At 46.4% G+C, this 25242-nt stretch overlaps 5 protein-coding genes across 5 annotated transcripts; 3 read left to right on the top strand and 2 right to left on the bottom strand.

Annotated features, from left to right (window-relative positions):
• Positions 1-10393: 10393 nt before the first annotated feature.
• On the top strand, positions 10394-11041 carry GL218_01183 (uncharacterized protein; the record flags this gene model as incomplete). The annotated part of the gene is made up of 2 exons (XM_033577639.1): positions 10394-10512; positions 10666-11041. 2 exons carry the CDS (start codon positions 10394-10396, stop codon positions 11039-11041), a joined length of 495 nt encoding a protein of 164 aa, XP_033437932.1.
• Positions 11042-12231: 1190 nt separating this feature from the next.
• On the bottom strand, positions 12232-14927 carry GL218_01182 (Cell division control protein 48; the record flags this gene model as incomplete). The annotated part of the gene is made up of 5 exons (XM_033577638.1): positions 12232-12818; positions 12874-14365; positions 14426-14675; positions 14731-14814; positions 14887-14927. The coding sequence occupies 5 exons, from the start codon at positions 14925-14927 to the stop codon at positions 12232-12234; spliced, it is 2454 nt and encodes an 817-aa protein (XP_033439329.1).
• Positions 14928-17459: 2532 nt separating this feature from the next.
• GL218_01181 (Vacuolar amino acid transporter 1) lies at positions 17460-19873 on the top strand (the record flags this gene model as incomplete). Its single annotated transcript, XM_033577637.1, has 8 exons — positions 17460-17635; positions 17694-18344; positions 18398-18810; positions 18865-19025; positions 19078-19116; positions 19170-19196; positions 19256-19650; positions 19717-19873. 8 exons carry the CDS (start codon positions 17460-17462, stop codon positions 19871-19873), a joined length of 2019 nt encoding a protein of 672 aa, XP_033439331.1.
• A 1400-nt stretch (positions 19874-21273) lies between these two features.
• Positions 21274-23737, top strand: GL218_01180 (uncharacterized protein; the record flags this gene model as incomplete). Its single annotated transcript, XM_033577636.1, has 2 exons — positions 21274-21418; positions 21477-23737. The coding sequence occupies 2 exons, from the start codon at positions 21274-21276 to the stop codon at positions 23735-23737; spliced, it is 2406 nt and encodes an 801-aa protein (XP_033439330.1).
• A 496-nt stretch (positions 23738-24233) lies between these two features.
• GL218_01179 (uncharacterized protein) lies at positions 24234-24976 on the bottom strand (the record flags this gene model as incomplete). The annotated part of the gene is made up of 2 exons (XM_033577635.1): positions 24234-24719; positions 24779-24976. The coding sequence occupies 2 exons, from the start codon at positions 24974-24976 to the stop codon at positions 24234-24236; spliced, it is 684 nt and encodes a 227-aa protein (XP_033438814.1).
• Positions 24977-25242: the final 266 nt, after the last annotated feature.

Genomic DNA, 25242 nt, shown 5'->3' with positions numbered 1-25242 from the left:
AACTCTATGCTTTGACGGGGGGTAAAATGTGAAAAAGTCAATTGCAAACGAGCGTATGTTTTAATTGGAAAAATAAATAAATAAGAATAAAAAAAAGAGATTGGTTAAAAAAAAAAGAGGTGTTGTTGTAGAAAGGTTGGAGGGATCGGATCTTCTATCTTCTCAAGCGGCAATACTGTCGCACAAGAAAACCAAAGTGAGATGCGTAAAAGTAGAAGTCGACAAGGGATCCGTATGAACGTATGAACGGGGCAAGGTAGTATGTAACAGGGACAGGAAAAAAAGGTGGGATGTGCCTGTTCTTGAGTACCCAAATTGTCCCAAATTCAGATCAGGTAACCCGAACCCAGGGTAAGATGCTTGATAGATCCTTGTAAAAAAAGGTAGGGCGGTAGAGACTGGAATGGATACAATATTGTAAAACTAGTAAGGGCTAGCGTTGTTTGAGCAAGAACACAAGGGATGGGACTGGATGGCTAGAAATAAGAATGGAAAGATAGAGAGGATGGAGGATAGTAAATGGTGTTGTATGGTGTATGGTGTATGGTGTATGGTATACGGTATATTGTATAGGTATGGTATATGGTATATGGTATAGTTATGGTATATGAAAGAGTTGTGACGATGATGAGATGATGACTTTTGATGGTGACTATGATGGTGATTTTGATAATAACAAACAAGATATACACATACGCACACGCACGCTCATACACACTTTCAATATAGTGTAATTGTGGTAGTGGTGGTGGTAGTAGTAGTAAAAATAATAGGTAGTAAGTAACAGCGGTTGGTTATGCTGATTAGTTGGTAAGAAGGTGGTGCGAGTAAGAGCGACAAGGTTGGGTGTATAGGATGGTAGAGCGGGCTTCTAGACCCGAACTGGTAGATGCAGGTTAATGGGGAAAGCTCGACAAGAAACAATTATGAGCTGTAAGCTGTCGGTAGTCGCGCGGTGGGAGTCGCCGTTGTGGGAAACAGATGGAGGATTTCCCTAGTTTAGTTGTATTGTGACCTGACGGCCGAGTATCTTGGATGTTCTTTCCAGGTTCAGCACCTGTTATTAAAAGTACCAGGTACCGAGTCGATACGGGTTTGATACTCTAGGGCTGCTAGGGTTATCGGGCTATCTAGCGGACAATAAAGCTATTCTAGGACATCTAACTGTTAGAGGACCGAAACGAAAACAAAACAAAACAAAACAAATTAAAAAAAAAAATTCATTAACATAGATATGTGTACGTTAACATAAAAAAATTGGGCCAAGACCACGGAAGGAATAATAGGATAATAGGGCAATAGGGCAATAAGGCAATAGGACCAAATATTAGACGCAGTCGTAAAAGCCCAAAACCTTCTTAGCTTATGATGATAATGTCGAATAAGGGCATATGGTTTGTCAGAGAGGCTTACACAAGTTAACCAAACGGCTTGTAGCCTCCTCACCGCCTTGCATCTAGCTCTGCACTTAGTGAAGTGATTGCAGCAAACCTGCATGCATGAAAGTCTTGGACTTTGTTCGTTTTGACTAGGGAGGGTACGGGCGGTGCTCTAGACGGCTCTAGTCTAGCCTAATGAATAATAATAATAATAAAGCTGTACTTGATGGTGGGTGGGTTCTTCGGAAGAGAAAAAAAGGTGTGGTGGGGTTATGCGTGTGGTTTGTGATTTGTGGTATGTAATATGTGGTCCGTGTTTAACTCCTCCAAGGTGTGTGGTTGCGTACGGTCTTTGCTTTGCTTTGCTTTGCTGTGGCTGTGGGCGGCGGTAGTTGTGCTGTATGGTGAGGCACAGCGACGCACAGCTATGTAGTAGTGATAATGGTAATAAAAAAATATTATATATATAAAATAGCGGTAGTAGTAATAATAATAAGTGGGATGGAGCTTTATGGGGAAGAAGGGGAAGGGTATATTATAGCTTCGTGGTTGTACAAGGCCATACAAAAGACGACTTCTAACTTGCAGCAACCCTCAAATAGACAACCTCCAAGAAACCCAAGAGCTTATGAGGAGAGAATCGTGTTCCAGATAAAAACCTCGCCTGTGGGAGAAGATGATAATAGCCTTTTTGACAACTGCAACCCTATGGTGAGCCGACGGAGCATAGACCAGAGTGGATAAGGGAGATGGGACGATCTCTAATTTATAGATTAGCAACGCGTCACTAGGTTATAGGAAGAGCTTGGAGCTCTCTATATCCATTTGTGACTCGTGCTCCCATGACGACTTTTTTTTCTTCTTGCTCGCCAGTGTAACAACTAACAGCTTCCTTAAACAGCCGCATTTGTCTCCATTGCCCATTAAGCTAAACGCCTTTTTCTGTGCGTTGTATCTCTGCAGCCGAAAAGGTAAAGGTAATATGGTGTTCCCGTACCTTTGTGCGACATGCCTTGTATTTGCGTGTGACAAAGTAATACCTATAGGGCAAGTATATGGGTGGTATCTTGCCTCAAATGCTTGTTTCGATGCTGTCCCGTTACCCAAGAACAACCAAGAAACCACCAAGAAACCACCAAGAGACATGGGGCACCAGAAGACACAAGGATACTTCGTACATGGAGAGGTAATCCGCATGTACTTCGAACATTTAGAATAAACCCCCCCCCCCTCCCCCCATACTCCAGGGGACATCATAGGGTTGTAACTACCGTATACCTGAGTAGACGAGAGCTGATCAACTAGATCATCTGATACTCGATGGCCAGTAAAGCCTAACATGATGGATATGAGCCAACTGGCATGGCTTAGTTTGGATAGAGTCCCAACTGTTGTACAGTTATACGTAAAAGCACTTGCTAGATGCAGGTCCAGACGAGAAGCTAGACGAGTATAGGATCGGTGCCTACCTCTCTCTCGCGCGAGTACCTTTGTACCGTTGGGCTGGTAGGTAGATCTAGTACTCCCGGTACTTCCTATAAGGCGCGGAGGAAATAAGAGAGGTAGATTCCTCCCTCCGAGAAATATGAGAAAAGCCCTTATAAGCGAGCCTTATTAAGGAAAGCAACCTACCCTTCCTCTTGGAGGTACCGTACTCCCCTCCATCTAACTTGGTATCCCAAAGAAGATGCTCCAGTGCCCAATATGGCGAAGGGAAGGAGGGAGGGAAATAAGGAAATAAGAATATCGAAGGAGAGAGGAAGAAAGAAACCGGGACGGCAGATGGCCCGCGAGTTCACCGACCGTCTTACTCCCAACTTCGGCATCGTACTGCCCCAGATCACCAATCCCGTCACCTCAACCATGGCTTTCACGAGTATGAACATCGACTTCAACCGGCCGGGAACTCAACTCATCCCACCAGATAGTTGAAAAAGCTCTTTCTGTTTCTGCAGGGAAGCTGAGCTGCAGCTCGCTTGTCTGTTCCGAAGTCTGCCAAAGCTGGGTCACAACGTCTTGGCGCCCATCCTTACTGGTTATTCTCCTGACCGACTTGTTCGATAAGGCACGATAAGATCCTAACCTGGCGACCGGTCTGGATGTGGATACCGTTTTCATGCAGTCAGATTCTGAAAATCGACAAAACATGCCTGCCGACAAGAATCCCATATTCAATGCCTATCAGTCTTTCCTCTTGCGGAGTTCGGCTCCGTGTCCGTGTAATAATAAGTGTGGTATCCCTCCGCTGCTGAAGGGTAGTTGGGAACCGACTCCTAATTCCTGAATTCTGCAATTCTGTACTTCTCGTTCTCCGCCATGCATTCCAACTTCGCAACGTGTCATACAGCAGCCTACAGCAAGCCACCGGCAAATCGCAGTAGGGCATGAACAAATTTGAGATGACATGAATGACAGTAGCGCCCCCCACACACTCCGTCTTTGGTGCCATGCTATCACAACGAATTGGCGGGTATATAGTGCCCATCACCATTGAAACATTATTTCCCGCCGACCATGAGATGTTGGGTACAGATGCAGTCTAAGTTGGTACGCTGACTCTTACTTTTCGGATTACGGCTGCGAGGGCCGTGTGATAGCTGATAGCTCACGGAGGGAATTCTGGCGATGCCCATCCGCAACCACAACCGGCATGATAAAGGGCCGCTGGAGCTTTCTGCCGCGTGGGTTAGACAGGCATTACTTGCAGCTTAGAAGGGAATAGGTGAGGTGCGGCCCGCTTCATGGGTCACCTCGGCTAGGCTTCTCGATATGTTTACCATAGTACTGTATGTTCTGCAGCTAGAACACAGATTCGTCTTCTCGGCACTCTTGTCGGACATCCCTGCATGTTCACCTAGACAGAGAACGGCAGAAGCCATGTCTCACAAGGCTGAGACTACCTGGGGCAACTTGGCACACCTCTATTGCGCCGCCTTCTACTTCGTACTTTGAATTATCAAAGCCCTCTACGGGGAAGACCGTACTAGTCTTCCGGCGAAGGCGTCGGCAGCCTTCAGGCGCCATAAAGCCAGCAATCAAGAAAATCGGAGCCAGCTTACAAGATTTGGCCGCCTCTACTTTCCACGTCACTCATAATAAGCATAGAAGGAGTCTCGCTAACTCTGAAAACTTGCTGTATTGGAACAACGTTTTTAAGACACTTGTCTCCATGGTGTGACGCAGTAACTACTGCAAGCGGTAATGCAGCAGGATCTGAGTTCAGGCAAAGTTGCGGGCCTTCTAGTGAAGGGGCGAGAAAAGGATACCAAACACCCTATCTCCTTATTTTGGTGAGATTAGCTGGACATTATCAACCAGGTTTTGGTTCGTGTCTCTAAGAATAACCGCCACTAATCGGTGAGCCCAAGACATAAACGGATCTGCAGGTGATACAAACCCTGCGAGTGGCTTGTCCCTGAAGCATATAGGCACGTCCCAAATCTGAAGCTTACAGTTAGGTGAGGGTTGCTACGGCTGAGGCTCTAGGCGCATACTAACGTCTTGGTCTTGCGACGCTCTGTTGCTACTCTCTGACCCTCTATTTTTGGGCCTATTCGTTAGTGACGACACTCTGCAGCAGTTAAACGGACCTTTCGTGGGAGATGTCAGTCCACGTGTATAGGCACGTGTAAGGACTGCATACTTACAGACCTGGCAATTATTTACCTTCTCAAAACTACCAGGTTCCGGGGACGGAGAACATTGTCATGAGGTCTATTGAATGGATGCCAGATCTCGTGTGCGGTAGTTAGGCTCGCGAGTAAGAAAGAGACGTGGCAGCGGTCAGCATGATGCGTGCCATGGACACGGAACGGCTCCTGTACGTACGAGTGAACGTGGACGGGCCTAGTTGCATCATGTTTCTCCTCGGCATGTTACCGTTGTAAATGATGATTGAGTAGAAAGATGCCGTCCCACATACTTAGTGGAGCCGGGAGTATAAAACTAGAAGAGACGGCATTGGACGACATTGGGACTGCATTAGAGATTGGATATTGGATGTCGAGTAAAGAATAAAGTACCGCAGGCCTTCTAGACAAGTTTTGAATTTAAGGGGTTCACACCCACCTACCTGTCCGTGGTGCCTAATCTACCGTAGCAGATGTTCGACGCCACCACGGCTGATCCTCCAACCCCCCAACACTCCAATTTGTGCTTTTTAAAGGATGTCGGGTATAGATGCTTGCAGCACGGGGAAGTGAGCATCGTACAGATCGAGGAAGATCAAGAAGATCAGGAAGTTAGCCTGATAGTCAGCTTAGACACCAGGTTGATTAATAAAGAAACTCCTTTAAAACTGGTAACAACTCCGAAATTGACATGTAGCTTGCTTATGTCCTTAGGTCCCTAGGTTAAGTCCCTAAATTACCTGTCAACCTCCTTCTTCAAATGGCATTCAGGGGTGCAGTTACTTGCTTATTGCTTCGTATTATTTATTTATTCTCTACATACATACATGATAATGATATGTAGGTATGTATGCGGATTGCCTACATTAGGTATGTTTTACCTTGAGGTATATCGTCGATATATTTGATACGGGGCCATCCTGTGGTAATCCAATACCAATAATCTAAGTGTATGAAGTTGACACTGATGCTAAGAGGTAGTGGATGCATCAAAGCTTGGCACGATTCATTACGATCGAATAGGTATACGGAATACATATGTGGCTAACAGGCAACTGCCGTCTCTTACGCGCAGTAGCTCCCGCCTCGGATCATTATTGGAAGTACCTTTGACTATTACATAGGTAGAGTATTTACTTCCTTATTTATCAACCTATACATAATGTAGGAAGGCACTTAACCTAGTTACCTAAGCATGTCGGCTGCCCGTGTGGCGAACCGGTATAGCAACCGGTGAGGAAAGTCGGTTAGTCTGTTCATTGGAGGATACTACTAATGACAGCATTAAAAAAGTATAGAGCAGGAAGAGTCACCCCCTAGCACTTATATTGGTAAGAGCTACGGAATATGCAGCCCTCGGCGTTAAGTGTCACAAGTACCTATACATGCATTTTTTTTAAACTTTATTAAACTCTAACAGATGACTTTTACTTACATCTACACAAATCTTACGAACATTGAAGTATCACAACATTATAATCGTTTATGTTATCTCCTTATACACAGTTTCTAAAGGCTAATCCACCTGTTATTATTGCCTATCCTCCTAGTTTTATCCTATCACGTGTATATATATTGTAGGTATATATGAAAACAATAAGTCGACTACGAGTTACTATTTAATATTCCAACTACCTAACCTAGTAAGTATCCAATAACATCAAACCAACTAACTACTTTACCCCTAATACTAACCAACAATGGATACTCCGGCTTCGTACTTCTCTCTATCCAAGTATAGATACTGCAGCTAGACGCAGCTGAGCTAGCTCTTTGCCACCCCTAACGGCCGTGACGTCTCTTACTTCCTCATTGAGCGTGTTGCAGATGCGGGCCGCCCTACTAAGTCTATCTCTCGATTTCCCGGCAACCTGGTAGCCCCCTATGCGGCCCCTGGCTGGTCATGTTGCCTTTCTTGCACCTCTGTGTGGCTGACCCCCTACAGCCCCTAGCTCGAATCCCCTGCAACCTCCGGGACCAGCCGGCGCCACATCCATACCGACACTTGCATATTGCAACCCCCCAGATCTTGGGTAGGACCCTGGGCCATGCGTTTTGCATCTGGCCCAGTCCACTCAGGAGCTCAGAAGACGACAACCTGACGCGGGGGCATCTGCCAGGCTAAGATCGGATAATATAATCGTGGGGGGCACCACTGCTGCTAGATCGGTCTTGTCAGCGTCCCAGTACTTAGGACCAAATACCACCTTTTTAAGGAGCTGCCACGATACCCCCTATCCGACAATGCTTACCGCTAGAATCTGGAGAGGCCACCTCCGCATATAATTGGCCGTACGCATGCAGCACCCAATCGTGCCTTCGCTGTCAGATTTGAGGACGGCTGCGCGTGACAGATCGGATCCGCCCCTGTCCTACTAGCTGTGCAAGTTGTGTTACTTGGGATAACAATCTCCTACCTAAGCCCGGCATCTTATGATATGACTATTCGGCACCATCTGACCATGCATTCCGCGTTTGCCTATCAAACAAGCAGCCTGTCGGGGTAAGAGGACGATTCGAGGTGGTCTTTCACATCTAAACTACTTCAGCAGGCCATAACCCAACTCAAGTCTACGCAGTTACCCGAGCCGCGTTTGCGTTTAGCGAGAATCACAAGAACAAAATACGATAATGTCGAAGGCCACAGGCGTATGTGTATCGACTATACAAGATTCTAATCCCGATGGATGACAGTGATACGTACCGAGTTGGTACTTGGAAGATACTTCGGAGTCGGTTCGCAATTGTTCACCATGCTAGACAGGCCTACGACAAGACCCCGGAACAATAACGGTGGACCAGAGTTGAGGTCGCTGCTAGGCGCCGTTAGCCGGTACTCTAATCCGCGGGTAGCCTTTTAAAACGGACGTCATTCAGTGACATTCGAACACCTGGCTCTCTTCTAGTGCGCCGGGGAGAGTTCCAAAAAAAGAAGAGAGTCATGCAGGGCGAAAGACGAAGCGAAACGGACTATGAACCTCTCATCGTCGAGAGTAAGCGGCCCCAGTCTGATGAGACGGTAATAATAAGGTATGTCGAGTTCCTCAGGCCTATGCGTGTCTTAGATAGGAAGGCCATTATACTTAGAAACGCTTGTCGTAACAACAGCAGAATGGATACACTAATGGATTAGCGCAGATCACAGCAAGCGATGGGGCTGCGAGGAGCCTATCTAGACGACCAATCGTCTTCGAGATATCCCGGAAGGCCATATACAACTGTAACCGCAGTCGCTAGGAATGTCTTCCAGACCGACTTTTCTAGTATTGATGTCGACCATCTACCGGCGCGTCGTTGATGGCGCGCATCACAAAACCGTCATGTTGACTAGGATGGATATACGCTAGATCACTTATCATTTTTTTACGGGGATTGAGCCCAACGCGGCAGAGAATCGGTCATTTGAGCTTCCCCACGCCCCCCTTAGCGTGGTCGCGGCGAGAAACCTATCTTAAGCAAGATTAGCGAATAACATCGAACTCGCGGCTGATCCGGCGAGCTCTGATTCGCTACCCACACACCGAGTAAATGCAAGGATATTCACACTGCATCGTATAATATAGAATAGACAACACAGGTAATAGTCGGTGTAGACGATTTTCTACCAACTCAAAATCGAGGCCACGCCCCGAAAGCATTCGTTGAATCGATGCCAACAAAATCGAATTGGCCATGAGTAACTCATGAGTAATTGCGACATGTTCATTTCGAGTTGCTGACCCCGGCCTGAACGGCGACCCAACCTGAAGACTCGGGATTTGAGGTTCAAGTAGAGGGTGGATATGAGTTGTTCATGTGGGATTTGCTCATCGCAATATATCACTTATATCACTTATACCGACCGGCATGCCAATACACATATACTGGCGAATCTGTACCCGAGTGCATTCTATAACGTCGCAACATCGTTGGGCACTACGGCACTGAACGTAGAGTCGGCCTCGCATGCAGTTGAGAGATTTCCTTGACATTATTTGAATACATCAGTGGTACTTGGGTTTAAAGTCAATCGAAGTCACTGAAAGTGTCAAGGACAAGAAAGGACTTTGGATCAAGCGCGGCCTGCGCTCACCTTGCCTATTTCATCATTTCCGAATACGTACATATTCTTGATTCGGAAATCGCGCGTAGATAGAAATAGACAAATCGGTAGATGGATCAAAATATCTCGGCCTAATTAAGAAGAAGACAAGCTCGCTCTAGTTAGATTAAACTCTCATAGAACAATTCTATCTCTCATTTCATTGCAAACCGGCAATGTATCAATTGGGCTTCACAATGGTAAATATTAAAACCAACTAAAACTTCTACCGCCGTCGCCGGATTGCTCACAGTTGAAATTTAAAGAGTAGAGACAAAAAATCCGTGTCTTGATAGGGGTGAAATATATACTGAATGTATGAGTATGTAACTTGAAGCTAGATACTATAGGTAGCATGAAGCGTTGGTATAGTATAAGCTAGGTGGCTATTAGTTATAGTTAACAGGTAGTTAACTAACTACCTAGGTTAATCAATAGTTACTTAGTTATAGAAAAAAACTATACGCCTGTTCAGACAACTATATAGTTAACCATTTCTAATTTAAAAGATTTATGTTCCAACTTTAACAAAGCCTTAAAACTGCCAACAGTAATAATAGACGCACTAGTATAATATGTAGGTACGAATTCTTGGAGTTAAGACTAAGGTTCCGATCAATACCAGATTTGAATATGATCGAAGAGGCTCTAAGACGGTTCTAGCCCAATATAGTAACGCACCAGCCACATCTCATCGAATAGACTAACCAACCAACATTGAGCTTTACCCCGGCTTACAACGGGGGGGATCCCTGACAAACCAAATCTGGCGCCCCACACAACTAAAGTCTCTTATTGACCTTTACGGAATATACATAGTAAAGCTATCCACTTATTTAGGTACGAAGCTATTTCATTTCAGCCTTGCCAAGTCAAACTTTCCGGATAATTGTCAGCCTCGCCATTCGACCTTCCAATTCCTCCAGGAACCGTTTCATCGCGACGAATTCTTGCATATCGTACCTCGTCGGCCCGCACCAGTGCTGCCTAGGACTTCGTAAGACATCTATACGCCATACATAACTACTCATATACGCCGCAGCGTGTCTACCCGTCCACCCCATCCCTCCAAAAAAAAAAAAGAAAACCCGCCACAAGCTTCGGGAACCGTCGTATTAGGTATCGCATGTCCGAGCAACCCCAACACTTTTTATTGAATTTAGCTTTTTTATTCACCTGTACTCTTTTCTCTTTTGGAAATCCCGCTTTCTGGTTACCTAAAAGGGGAAACTATCTACAAAAAGGCCTTTCCGCCCCGCCCACTCAGACGGACAGGTAGACCGTATACACGTATATACACAGCCATGTCGCAGACGCCCGTAAAGGTTCCCGCGTCGGCGGCCGCATACACGCCCGCTACGCAGGACCAAGACCTGCGGTCGCAAATCAACGCGCTTCTCATACGGGAAGGCCACATAAACAAGTACGTACGCTCACCTACCCGCTCACCCGCTCATCGGCCCTCGATCTTCACTTTCTCTTTCCCTTGCCCTTCCCCTCCCTCCGCCACAAAGAGAGAGAGAGAGAGGGAGAAAAAGGAAACTAGCTAGCTAACAGACGGCACGGTACCCGACAGAATCCAAGAGCACTTCCTGCACTCTCTCAACGCGCACCCCTCCAACTGGCCCTCGGCCGTACAGTCGCACGCGCTGGCGCTCCTGCGCAGCGGCGACGTGACGACGTTTCCCGCGCTAGTCCGACGGGTTCTCGAGGACGTGCGGCACGACACCGCCGCGGCTAGCGACGGCACCACCAACTCCAACAACAACAGCACTACTACCAACGGAAGCAGCAAGACCAACGGCGCAAGCAACAACAACAACACCACCACCACCACCACTACCGACGGCAGCCTAGCCGTGCCCCAAGCCGTCGTCGACGCCGTCCTCAAAGTCGCGCGCGAGTGCCTCGACACCGTGTGCGAAGTCGACGACGGGTCGACGCCCGGCTAGGAGGCGCGGCTGCGATTGACGACGGGGTGTCAGATCCGGGTCTGGGTCTAGGATGGCGGCGTCGTGACGATGGCGATGAAGACTACCACGGGAAGAAGAAAGAAGAAAGAAGAAAACAAACAAATAAACCAATGAATGAATAACGACGCCCAGACACCTTGATTGATGCCTGATACCTCGGTAGTCAATGGGATATCGTATCGTATCATACCGCCGTACTACTCGCTTAGTACGAAAGAGCTGTAATACACACACACACACACACACACACACACACAAACTCCTCTCCCCTCGGCCGTACCCATATACATGTCCGAATAGAAAGATCCCAGGGGCAGGAGTGGGAGTAGGGGAACAGGGGAGTGGTGATTTTCTTCTTGCTACACGACTACTACTTTGCGAATTTATCAGAACAAGGCATGGGGGGGCCGGAAAGGGAGCATTGGCGTTAGCAACTCGGGTTTGGTTTATATTTTTAGTGTACGAAGGAGGCGAGCAAGGCATATCTGGGGCATATTTAATGCTCTGATCCGCAGCAATGATAGTTACTACTCAACCATTTTCAACTAAACCTATTTGTGTACTTGCCTAGTACTTTAGTTGCCTGGTGTTTTAGTACTAGCCACGATGTTGTAGACGATGTGTTATTAACATAACTATTAGTGGTGTACCATCCAAGTTAAGAATTGGCTTATAACCATGGAGTGAAAATTTCTAATTCATGGTTGCTGGTATGGACTTTCGAGGTCTTATCATATCATATAAACACACATTTACACTATTATTCAACAGTATAGACACAACCAAGGAAGGCAGTTGAGGGCAGTGCGAAATCAATTTGTGGATCTATCGTAAAACTAATTTGCTTACCGCAGCGCGGTATGCGTATGGCTACCATGTTTCATCCCGGCCGGAATGAAGCATCTCTAGCAAAGCAAGAGCCAAAACAGCCATGCTTCTGATCGCGCAAAGAAAAGCAGCCGCATCCCGTTCCTAGCACTCCGACGGGATTAAATCTATCAGATGTGCGAATTCCTTCAACGAGCAATCAAAGGGATTTATCGGTTTGAGGTCGACATCCTTAGTGTTGCGTTGTGTTGTCATTAATGTTGAGTCGCATCGTAAGCAAAGGAATTGAAGTACAGGGTCGGTGTGAGGAGATGGTATCCAACCACTGAATAGCTGACGACTTAGTCGTAAAGACCGTCATCGTCACCAGCCTGGCCGAAGTTGTCTCCCGAGCCCGTGGCACCGGCGTTGGCAGCAGGGAACTGGAAGAAGGCACCGGGTCCGGCATTCTTCATCTGTTGCGCAAAAGCCTCGTATCGGCGGATCTCAACGTCGTTGACGGATCTTCGGGCCATTTGCATAGCCTCCTCGAAGTGACGTTTCGTCAACTCAGGAACAGGATCCTCAGCATCTTCATCGACGTCCATGTCACCGGCTCCTTCAGCCTCGCGAGCACGTTGTCGCTCGATGTCGATGGTGATGGATTCCTTGATGGCAATCTTGACTGCTCGCTGGGTAATAAATCCGAGATCAGCACCGGAGAACCCGTGGGTCTTGGATGCGATATAGTTGAGGTCGACATCGGCAGCAACCGGTGTCTTACGAAGCTGGGCCGTGAGAATGCTGAGACGACCAGCCTCGTCGGGCAATGGTACGTAGATTAGCGAATCGAGACGACCCGGACGGCACAGGGCCGGATCTAATTGCTCAGGTCTGTTCGTAGCTCCGATGACGAAGACGTTCTTCTTCGAGGTCATACCATCCATTTCTATTTGATGATGTTAGCAGTGCAAAATTTCCAGGGACCTTTCAGGGAAGCTTACCGGTTAGAAGTTGGTTGACAACACGATCCGAGGCACCACCAGCGTCTCCAACAGATCCACCACGAGCCTTGGCAATCGAATCCAACTCGTCCAGGAAGACGACACAAGGAGCAGCCGCACGAGCCTTGTCGAAAATATCTCGGATGTTGCTCTCGGATTCGCCAAACCACATGCTCAACAACTCGGGACCCTTCACTGAGATGAAATTGGCCGCACATTCATTGGCAACAGCCTTAGCCAACATGGTTTTACCCGTACCGGGCGGGCCGTAGAATAGGACACCACGGGACGGAGAAAGACCAAACTTGAGGAATTTTTCGGGGTGGTCGACAGGGTACTGGACGCTTTCCTTGAGATCCTGCTTGACCTCCTCCAGACCTCCAATGTCTTCCCAGCGGACATTGGGCACCTCGACAACTGCGACTTCGCGAAGGGCAGACGGGTTCGACACGCCCAAGGCGAATCTGAAGTTCTCCATAGTGACGCCTAGAGAGTCCAATACTTCGGCATCGATGGTGTCCTCGTCAAGATCGATGAGATCCATCTTCTCTCGGATTTGCTGCATAGCAGCCTCCGAGCAAAGAGCAGCGATATCAGAACCAACGTAACCGTGAGTTTCCGCCGCAATCTGCTCGAGATCGACGTCGTCGCCGAGCTTCATGTTTTTGGTGTGAATCTGTAGAATCTCAAGACGACCAGTAGGGTCAGGAATGCCGATGTCGACTTCGCGATCGAAACGGCCGAAACGTCTCAAGGCAGGGTCAATAGAGTTAGGTCGGTTGGTGGCTGCCATAACGACAACGTTGGATCGAGCCTTCATGCCGTCCATGAGGGTAAGGAGTTGAGAAACTACACGTCGCTCAACCTCACCGTTTGTCTTATCTCGCTTAGGAGCGATAGAATCGATCTCGTCGATAAAAATGATAGCCGGAGAATTCTTCTCTGCCTCTTCGAATGCTTTTCGGAGATTCGACTCCGATTCACCAGCCATCTTGGACATGATCTCGGGACCATTGATCAGGAAGAAAAAGGCTCCGGTCTCGTTGGCGACGGCACGAGCCATGAGGGTTTTACCAGTACCTGGGGGACCGTAAAGCAAAACACCACGAGGTGGCTTAATACCGATAGACTTGAAGAGCTGAGGATGGCGCAGCGGTAGCTCAACCATCTCTCGGATCTGTGCCATCTGCTTGCGGCAGCCACCAATGTCATCGTAGCCAACTTCGTTGAGGTTGTTTTCTTCCTCTTCGCGCTGAATAGGTTCACCCTCGCAGTGAATCACAGTATCCTGCGCAACAATGCCATACTCGGGAGGATCAACCTCAACTACCTTGAACTCCACCTGTCTCATACCACCTCGGACGATGAACAGGTCGCCTTGACGAACGGGTCGGTAGGCTTCTCGGAAGTACGGGGCAAGGAAGACGTCGAAGAGCGAACCAGTCAGACCTTCAACTGTGTCGGCGATAGGAAGCACCGCAATTCTCTTAGCCTATTAATCGGTTAGTAATTAGTTGTCTCATTGATATTTTATTGGGCACAAGCTACGCACATATTTGATGTCAGGACACGCGTGGATAGTGACAATATCGCCGTGCTTCACCCGCAAGTTGTGACGGACAACTCGGTTGAGTCGGGCACTACCATCATCAAGGTCATCGTCCGCAAGGACAATCAAGACGGTGTCCTTTCTCTTCTTGCCTCGAACGAGGACTGTATCTCCACGGAACAGTTGGAGTTGTTCCATAGTGTTGTTCGAAAGTGCGATGATAGAGTTGTCATCGTTGACGGCATCAGTAACCCTAAGCAAATTAGTTAATAAATATTAACTAGAGTATCTAATCAGGGAATACATACATCAGCTGGTTGGGCTTCTTCTTCTTCTTGAGGATGGCCGTTGAGGTGTCATTTTCCTCTTTAGGCTCGGAGCCGGAGACGTCGCTGGTAGTAAAGTTAGTTTAGACCTCAGTTTGCGATGGTGGGGTTTTTTTTTTCATTATTAGAAAAACTTACGCCAAGTTGACCTTCTTCTTGTGTTCAGGCTCGGGTGCCATGATGTTTGATGAATAAATGAAGGTATTTGGTAAAGGTCGGGATTGGGGTGGGTTGGGGGAAGTTGTGGGAAGAACCACAAAGAAAGGTAGTGGTGGGGTTTATGCAGAGAAATTCGCAAAGGAAACTCAATCCTTAGCGATAATTACTAGAGATGGTGGTTATCTCTAAGTTAGAAAAAGGGTTACGAGATGACCTTAGATGGTGAAAATGGAAGAAGATGTTCAAGTTCGGAGTTTGTTTGTATGTTCTTACCGTCGTAGTTTGTTTGAGCTGGTGATGACGAGAGGTGGAAGGAGCTCGGACCAAGTGGGGCATAACCTAGGGCCGCCACATCTTCCAATCACTTCCACAGCCTGACTTGTTGAACAAGCCAGATTGCTTGCCTAGAGCTTACTAACTGATAACTTATCGACAGGCAGACAACTCGCTACGCAATCAAGCAATTAGGCACTGTACCTGCATACGTGGGCAACCTTGGAGGTATTTTTTTTACTTACCTAATTCACTTAATTCATAGCTTTCTTAGGAGTTCTTCTTACTAACTATAGAATATTCCAGTATGGAGTTTTAATTTGTATAAGACAACCTAATTGTAAACACCTATGTAAATAAACAAAAAATGCGGACACATTCTCCATTCAAGCCACGCAGGTACCTAAGGTTATCAATGCATTAGGTCAGTATTCTCAAAGATGTAAAGTATTTTGCAAGGCTTATAACTCTTTTCCTTACATACCTAGGTTACCTACTTAGGTAGGTAGTAGAGCCTCACAAGTTCTGTCCTTTTGATAGTGGCCATCTCGTCTTACCTGCATAGGTATATAATACATACATATTTCGCCTCTCGGAAGAACAGGATGACTACCTATTGATAAAATTTTCAACGGATAACGTAGCCTCTTCAGCTTAGGTATGTATAATTTGGAACACGGCAGAACACAGCATTGCCTAAGAGGGTCACGTCGGCCACAGACTAATTCCAGCCAGCCCGTGTTCCGCTATCTATATATGGTTGAGTCACCTTGGGTAGTATAGCTAGTCCATTTGCTAAACTAACTTAGGTACTTAAGGCTTACATATAGTTAACAGTTTCAATGTTAGCCTCTCAGACTCCTAAGATATCTATTTACCAAAATGCTATGCATGGATATCAAAGAGCTTTGTAAAACACAATGGAGCACGTTCAATCTATTAGACGCTAATACTTATCAATAGAAACGCGGACGACTTATCAATACCTACTTGAAAGGTATAGGTTAGGTACTTTGTTAGTCAGATTGTAAATGCCCCCTTGCGTTAGTTAATAAGCCCTCAGATCAACGCTAGTATTTCGTAACACCGGAAACGTAAAATTTGACGAAAAGCAATTCTATTACAACTCCTGAAACCATTATTGGACATCACACTCACACTAGACGACCCGACCTCTCGTGAGCAGTATGCAATTCTTTAACAGACCAATCACACCGTAATCCGCTATAAGCGGCAATGGTTCGGACAAACCTTAAAAGCTTTGCGGCGCATGACTTTACTTGCAGCATGCCAATATCTGATCCAACCTCATACCCCATACAGTACGAAATGACGTCACATAACTGCGCAATCTTATCTCTCGAAAAATAAAACACCCAATGGGAAGATCTTCCCCGGGCGAGTAGAGTTACGTTGTGTACAGTGCCGCACGAAATTTCCAGCATCTGCTGTTAGTTTCCAGTGATGCTCCCGTAATTTACGTAGCCCGACGAGAAGCGATAGATTCCGATGTTTCGTTTTGCAAAGTTAGAGGGCATCATCAGGACGAAGGAAATTTTTTTCCTTTCCTCGTAAGAGGTAGTAGATGGATGTTCGTATGTAATTCGTGTGACATTATCAGCCTTGCTCTCAAGCTAAAAATCAAAAAGGGATTGTACTACTTCCCCACATTGAATCCATTGTCCAATAATGTGGCGTGATGGAAACATCGATGATGGATTAGCAGTGACTTCCCTACTTCCCTACTTCCCTAATTCCCCGAGGCCTGGATACCTCTAAGTTACAAATGCTCTCGTCTAACATGGGCAGGTGCAAAAGCTAAATCATGGGACCGTTCTCCGCGTCGGCAAGTAGGTACATGTATTTCCTAGCAAGCCAAGTATCAGACTAGTCATCGTACTAGCGTAGTATAATAAATAACTTCAACATCATAACAATCCGTCGTTTCTGCACACTGACTCCACCGTTATCAAAACGAGGTAGCTGCATAGTCTGGGGTATATATGTACGCGCATGATTGCATCTATCTTTTCGATATTTTTAAAAGTATCTCTGACCAAATCTTTCCTCTATCTCCTTCGATTCAATCTGGGTAATCTATACTGAGGCTGAAGAGCTAACATAGATAGCTTTCCACATCTTTCCACATCTTTAGTCGCTGAGGTGCCACTAATAATATATCCATCAAATATTTAAATTACTGACCCTCTTCTACATATCTTATCTCATAATATTTCGAATATTCTTCTTCTCTTAATCTGTGGTCTTAACATATAGACATGGCTGCGAGGCAGCCTACAACCTGGGATGAATACGATCGCGGGGCTTCACCCGGCCGAAGCGATAGTCTATTGTCTATCAGTAATATGAGTATTCGCTCTGAGGACCAAGCATTATTAAGTGACCAGGATGTTCATGGGCACGATGAAGAACACCCGCGACGAGCAGGACGAAGGTTGGCATACCTGCCATCGATTCGCCTTCGCCTAGACTAATTGTATCTATTCCTACAGGTCATCTATAACGAATCGTCTTGCTGCGGTGGCCGATATTGGTGGTGTCAATAGTATTAGGTCTTTTGGGAGGAGTTGGCAACGAGCCGCCGCCTTCCCAGAAATCTTACCGCAACATCCGACTTTTGTATTTGCGCCAGATCAAGAGCCAGTTCAGTCAGTCGACCCTAATCAGTACGCCGGGCGCGACCTCGAAGCGGGTCTCAGAGCTTCTCCCTTAAGACAAGATGTTGAAGCTCCTTTGCCCCACAGTATCGATCACGAGGAGCCCGGGCCAGCTGGAACGCCTTCATCAAGAGCAGATGGACCGGAAGGCGAGCGAAAACGCTCGGGCAGCGATTTATACCGAGTATCATCACCGCCCGGCTCCCCTCATAGTAATTCGTTATTCTCTGTGCCACCACACCTTTCTGTTTCTCCTCTAGTTGGTAGTTATGGGTCCGTTCGAAGCTATGGTACCGTTCAGTCGACTGCTCATTCTTCCATGGTCCATGCCGCAGACCTATGGCGTCAGCAGCAAGAATCAGGAGCAAATGTACCTGATGGCGAACGGCCGCCCATCCTTGTAAAAGAGGTTGAGCAAGAAGGGAGGCTCGTGCTAGCTGTAGCCGGTCAATCAACTCTACCACAAACAGTTGTAAACTCTACTAAGTGAGTAAGCCCCTCTTTCTCTTTAGAGGCCCATAGCTAAATCTCAAACATAGCGTCCTGATCGGTGTCGGCTTACTGAGTCTGCCCATGGGTTTGAAGTATGCCGGTTGGGTCTGTGGGCTTATTGCGCTGTTTCTATGTGCCGCACTAACCAGCTGGACGGCGAGAATATTATCAAGATGCATGAATCGCGATCCTAGCACAATAACCTTTTCTGACATAGCGTATACCTGCTTTGGTAGGAAAGCGCGTATCATGACAGCAGTGCTCTTCACTCTGGAATTGCTTGCTGCTTGTGTGGCTCTTATAGTACTATTTGCCGACTCGCTAGCACTCTTGTTCCCGGGTACACTAAGTGTGACTGAGTGGAAGATCATCTGTACTCTGATCCTCATACCTCTGCAATTCGTTCCTCTATCCTTCCTCTCTGTTACTAGCTTGGTTGGTGTGGTCTCGTGTCTAGGCAGTAAGTTCTCCGCAAACCCGCCGCCAGTGTTGAAATACTCACCAAATGGTCTAGTTATTGTCATCGTCATCCTTGACGGGTTGATCAAACCGCACTCGCCTGGTTCTCTTATAGAGCCTGCGAAGACATATCTGTTCCCTGACAATTGGCTTACTTTACCTCTGTCCTTTGGATTGCTTATGTCTCCATGGGGTGGGCACAGTGTTTTCCCAAATGTAAGTCCATCTCGACCGAGGATAAAAGGCCAATTATCTAACCCAAATCTAGATCTATCGTGACATGCGGCATCCCCATCGCTTTAAGGAGGTGAGTAAATATAATAAATTTATCAGTAGTGGGTTTGACTAATATTTGAATAGGCGGTTGGATACACGTTTAGCTTCACTGTAAGTCTCGGTGGTCCTAACCAATGAACACGATAAGTACTTAAACTAACAACTTGTAGTTGATAATAGATTTTGCTGTAGCTGTTGTAGGACTACTAATGTTTGGCGATGGAGTCCGCGACGAGATCACGGGGAATATTCTTGAAGCCGCGGGATATCCCGACGTTCTAAACGTTCTCCTTGTGATCTTCATCGCAATTATTCCTTTGACTAAGATTCCTCTGAATTCTCAACCGATCGTCACAATTCTGGAAGTCTTATTCGGTCTTCGACAACAAGTCGTCGCGGAGGAAACACCCCTTGTCGGGCTCTCTAGCAGCTCGAGAGGGGTGCTGAAAGCTCTCGTCCGAGTTTTGACGCTCTTCGTCTTTTTGGCAATTGCTATTCTCTTCCCGGCGTTTGATACCATTATGGCGTTCATGGGAAGCGCCCTCTGCTTCACTATATGTGTTACGTAAGTGTTGATATTCTTCTACCTATGCCAGGCTCTTGGAGAATATAGCAGTTAACAAATTCGCAGACTTCCTCTGGCTTTTTACTTGAAGTTATTTGGACATGAGATCTCGGCGCGAGAACGCATCTTTACTTGGATTGTTATGCTCATATCCTTGAGTCTTTCTATTATTGGGACTGTATGGGCTTTCTTGCCTAAGAAGCTTATTGGGGCGGCGTACTAGATAAGCGGGAAATAAAATTTATTTAACGATTAATGTCCTAGTATTACATATGAGGTAGCACAACATGCCTTAGGTATCTAGATAATCAATAATACGCAAGCCATAATTGCAGTTAACGCCTTCTTTTTCTTAATCGGGACGATTCCTTCAGGAAAAGCCTGCTCAGCCTTAAGGCAACCCCTCAAGAAAAGTCGGGCATCACCTTTTAATAACACCATCCAACCTTGGGATAGTCTAAAGTTTCATAGTATTAGCCTTATCTGAGGACATACAATTTTATTAGGCTTTAGGATTATTTTACTTCTGTTATTGTTGTATCTATCTCATACCCATGTCTGAGAATAGTATAGAACGCATTGGGCTCACGCAGCTTTCCAGCCCCGCAAGTGGATCATGCGAAGTCAAGTACGTAATATGGACGTTTCCTAACGGTAATCAATGCTTCTATCAATAGTATCGATCTAACCAGTCTATTTTAGCATCATCCTCGTACACGGGTTAAGGGGTCACCCGCAGACAACTTGGGAAGACAACTCGACTGAAAGAGGCAAGCAAGTTGCGCTCACAAGACGACGCAAGATCTTGAAGCTACTTTCACGCCTGATACGTTGTGTATCGACTCATGATGCCGAACCAAACAAAATTGAAGAAAATGAAAGCCATGGGACCTCGTCGAAACAGCATAAGGTATTCTGGCCACGAGACTATCTCGCTGAGGATTTCCCCAAAGCGAGAGTATGGACATATGGGTATAATGCCGATGTCATTGAAGTCTTTCAAGCAAATAATCAGAATAACATATCGCAACACGGTGACGATTTTGCCGCCCAAATTAAGCACAATATTAGGACCAAAGTAATCTAACATCCCTCAACCCAACTACAGTAAAATTTATTAGGCTGACAGTTCTAGGGGTTCAACGAACCGATCATATTTATTGCACACAGCCTCGGCGGAATCATCGTCAAATATGTAAGACAAATCATCAGAGAAATAACGGCGTAGCATTAGTACTAATAAAATTAGGCAATATGGAGATCAAATATCTGTAGTTCACAAACGAAACTGATTATTTTCCTTGGGACACCACACAGGGGTAGCTCGGCTGCACCATGGGGAACCATCGCAGCAAACTTAGCCACTCTTGCCCTACAAGACTCTAACAAGAAAATCGTCAAGACCCTGCAAGTTGATAGCGAGGTCCTCAACATTATCCACACCCAGTTCATAAACAGCGTTGCGGAAAAAGGCATTATGATTAGCTCATTCCAAGAAGCGAGGGGCATATCAGGCGTGAAAGGGCTCAAGGGCAAGGTATATATTGCTTAACTCTACACTATCGAAGGTATTAGCTAACAATCTGTACAATTTTTTAGGTGGTGGACGATTTTTCTTCGAAAATGGGCTTGCCGGAAACGCAAGAGGAGGTTCAGACAATTGATGCAGACCACATGCAGATGGCAAGGTGCAGCAATAAGAAAGACCACCAGTATACAAGGATCTACAGTGTCATCGAAAGTTTTATCACTGAGGGCCTTCAAAGGAGTTAGTACATTATAGCAATATGCTTAGTTGAATTTTGTAGTTGTTGACATTCTTTAAGGTGTTCCTCGAAGTATTCGCCAAGGCATCATTAGTAAATCCCTTTATCATATTCCGCATCTTAGAAATGAACATTTTGGTGGTCGAGACCAAATTCTAGAAGAAATCGAAAACCACTTTTTCGTCAAAAAACGCAAGAAATTGGCAGTTCTTGGTCTGGGGGGTGTCGGGAAAACACAAGTGGCCCTAGAGTTTGCGTACCGGGTACGAGACCACAGGCCTGAGTATTCAGTCTTCTGGGTGCTAGCACAGAGCCAAGCAACTTTCGAGCAATCGTATGCGGGCTTGGCCAAGCTGCTTCAGATTTCCGGTGAAGAGGACCAGAAAATGCTGGTAAAGAAACATCTCAGCTCCGAGAATGCTGGGAAGTGGCTTCTGATCGTTGATAATGCGGACGATCACGAAGCAACATTTCAATCGAACGATTCAACTGGTATGATCAAACACCTACCTCAAAATGATTATGGCTTAACCCTCTTTACCACACGGTTGAGAGAAGTAGCCGTGGACGTAGCGATAAACAATGTGGTCGACCTCGGAGAAATGAACCCCGAAGAGGCAAAAAGCCTCTTCAGATCATATAAGAAAGCAGATCAGCCGGATCAAGACCAAAACGAAACGACAATTGACGAACTGGTTAAGGAACTTACGTATCTCCCCCTTGCCATCGTACAGGCCGCTTCATATATGAATAAGAATATGATGTCAGTCGAGAAGTACCTTAGCCTGTTACGGGGTGAAGAACGGAACGTCGTCAACCTAATGGACCGGGCTTTCTACGATGATATCCTAGATATGCCCCGAGCAGTTATAAAGACGTGGACTGTTTCTTTCGAACAAATTCGGAAGTGCGATCGCATCGCAGCAGATATGTTCTCGTTTATGGCTTGCCTCGATCCGAAAGCTATCCCACAATCGCTTTTACCTGCCCAACAGTCGGAAGTAGACTTCGAACATGCAATTGGTACACTTTTAGGGTACGCATTCATAACTCGACAAGAGAACGGTTCTATGTTTGATATGCATAGGTTAGTACATATAGCGATACGAGCATGGTTGCAGGACCATGACCTAAAACGGATAAGAACCGACGCGATTATCGATCTTTCGTCGATTTTGTTGTTCTATAACCTAACGGACCATAAGGTGTGGAGAGAATATATGCCACATACTTTACGTTTGCTTGAAGAAGGCAAAGATTACCAAATAAGGGAGATATATGAATTATCTTGCAACGTTGGAAGGTATCTCTATGGTGCTAGACGATTTAGAGAAGCAAGCAAAGTATTAAGTGAAGCTTTAACGCGGAGAAAAGAACACAACTTTCAAGAAAACACCCTACTATTCCCATTAGAGAGCTATTTGGCAGATTCATATCTTCACATAAGACGGGATCAGGACGCGATTAAGTTATTGGAACCCGTGGTAGTTGTTGAGGATGAGAGCCCCGTTCAACTGCAGATGCAATTCACGTTAGCAGGAGCATACGCGAGCTCTGAACAGGCTGAACAGGCTGAGAAGGCGGTCAAGATACTTAAGCGTTTGTTCGTCATCTATGGGAAGTTCCCAGAAGACGACCCCCATCGATTAGCAGTAACACATCAGCTAGCATTAGCATTCAGTGTCAATGGCCAATTGGAGGATGCGATTGATATGTTTAAGCATATTATATCCATCGGGAGAGAAGTTTGGGGGAAGGAGCACATCAACCTACTAACAACAGAGCAAGGGCTAGCAGCGGCATATTATAGAAACAGCCAATTTGAGGAAACGGTCAGCATATTTGAGCGCATTATACCTATTATGAAGAAAAACTTGGCGGAAGACGATGATTTTTACCTTACGTCACAAAATTGGTGTGCCAACGCATATCGTAAGACTAAGCGGTTTAAGGAAGCGATCGAGTTATATGAGCATATTAGAACCATTCAAAAGAAGACCTTGGCGGAAGACAACAAACATTTACTCATCACGGAACATAACTTAGCAGTCGCCTACGTGAATAATGGACAGCTTGAAGAAGGAATTAATTTGCTTAAGCATGTTGTCATTATTAGAAAGGTAACATTGCCTGAAGATGACAAATTTCGACTACAATCAGAACGATGCCTGGCAGATGCATATATCATTTCCGGCGAGATTGAGAATGCAATCGAGATGCTTGAGCGCGTTGTTGCGATATTATCAACCACAGTTAATGGAGATGACGATGAGCTGATTTACTCACGAGAACTACTCGACAAGGCATATGATGCGCGTTGAGTGTTTATATTTCATTAAACTACAACTGATTCAACCTGTATATATCACGAGCAACGATATTTACGCAGTACCATAATGAAACCACTTTCATAGTAACACATTAAACTTACTAGTATGAGCTTGTATCTAATATAGTAACCATCCCCAGGCCTTTCTTCATTTAATATCTCCTACAGACACTCAGGTTACCTAGTGTGGCCTTATTAATACCTATTAGATAGCAGAGACCACATGGCATCTCAGGGACTAGTGATAGAATTATGATTTTCTAATCCATGTCTTCGTTTGAAAAGAATACAGTTACTAGTACGTAGCCCCTTAATCGAACCCTCAACACCATATAAGTGCGCATCGCAAGTCCACCAGACCCAAGGAGCGACTAGCTAGCCTCAGCTACTCACTCATAACACCCCTTTCTTCCTTTCTTTCCTCTTCCCTCTCCTTCTCCTCCCCCCCCAACCCTTACCAAGGAAACACAATCTTCAACAGCACAGTGCTAACAGCAAGCGGCTCCCACCACCTCCAGTTGCGACTCCCGTCGACGTAGAACCACACCATGAACAGGCACGCGACAAGCTGACCGGCGACGACGGAGCGCCCGCGCGCCCACTGCCGCGGCAGCACGAAGATCTGCCACCACTGCAGCGCCAGCATCCCCGCGAACCGGAACTGCGCCTAGTCGTGCCGGTACAGCGCCGCGTTGAGCAGCGCCAGGCCGCCGAGGGAAGGCACGGCTTCGCTCAGCGCGAAGACCAGCATGAGAGGGCGGGTGTGCGTGTATCGGCAGTAGGGGCTGGGGCAGTGGGGGGCTTTGGTAGGAGGTTTGTGGTTTTCGGCGTCTGAGGGAGAGGAGGAGGAATAGGGGGGCGGCGTTGTTGTTGTTGTTGTTGGTGGTGGTGGTGATACTGAGGGTTCCCGCGGCTGCGTGATAGGCAAGGGGAGGGAATCTGATGCTGGCCTTTCGTTGTTGCTGTTGCTGTTGCTGTTATTGTTGTCGGGCTTATTGCGTCTCTGGCTGCACTCAATGGTGCCGAGACATACGGCGCAGCAGTTGAAGTAGCTTAGTAGAAGCGTGTTCTGGCAGAAGAAGCAGGACTTGGTCGAAGCTGCGTACCGAGGCCCCTGGTTTCTTTGGCTGGAGGTCGGCGGTGGTGTTGGGCTCGGCGTGATGTCCTCGGTAGATTGGTCATACTCCTCTGGCTTCCCGAGCTCGATAGTGATTACATGGTCGTGATCCATAGTGGTCGTGGTCTTATGATAATACCGTGTGAGTTGTATTTATAACTTTGATTCTTGGCTATTTGTTCGGTAAGAGAGTAGTGGTAAGAAGATTGGTCTATTTGAGGATGTCACTCGTGTAGCTTCGTTCTTAGCCGGCAAGAGAATGTAGATAGTTAAGTTGAATTAATTAGTCGATTAAAAGAGGACGCCTGGCTAGATGATCTACTTGGGAACTTAAGGGATGGAAGAATTGGGAACGATGCATGACGATATATTCTAAGTGA

The sequence above is a fragment of the Daldinia childiae genome, assembly GCF_008694065.1.
Source record: "Daldinia childiae strain JS-1345 chromosome Unknown Scaffold2, whole genome shotgun sequence".
NCBI classification, from domain to species: Eukaryota; Fungi; Ascomycota; class Sordariomycetes; order Xylariales; family Hypoxylaceae; genus Daldinia; species Daldinia childiae.
The sequence above is the reverse complement of the archived record's forward strand: the minus strand, read 5'-3'. Positions and strand labels throughout refer to the sequence as shown.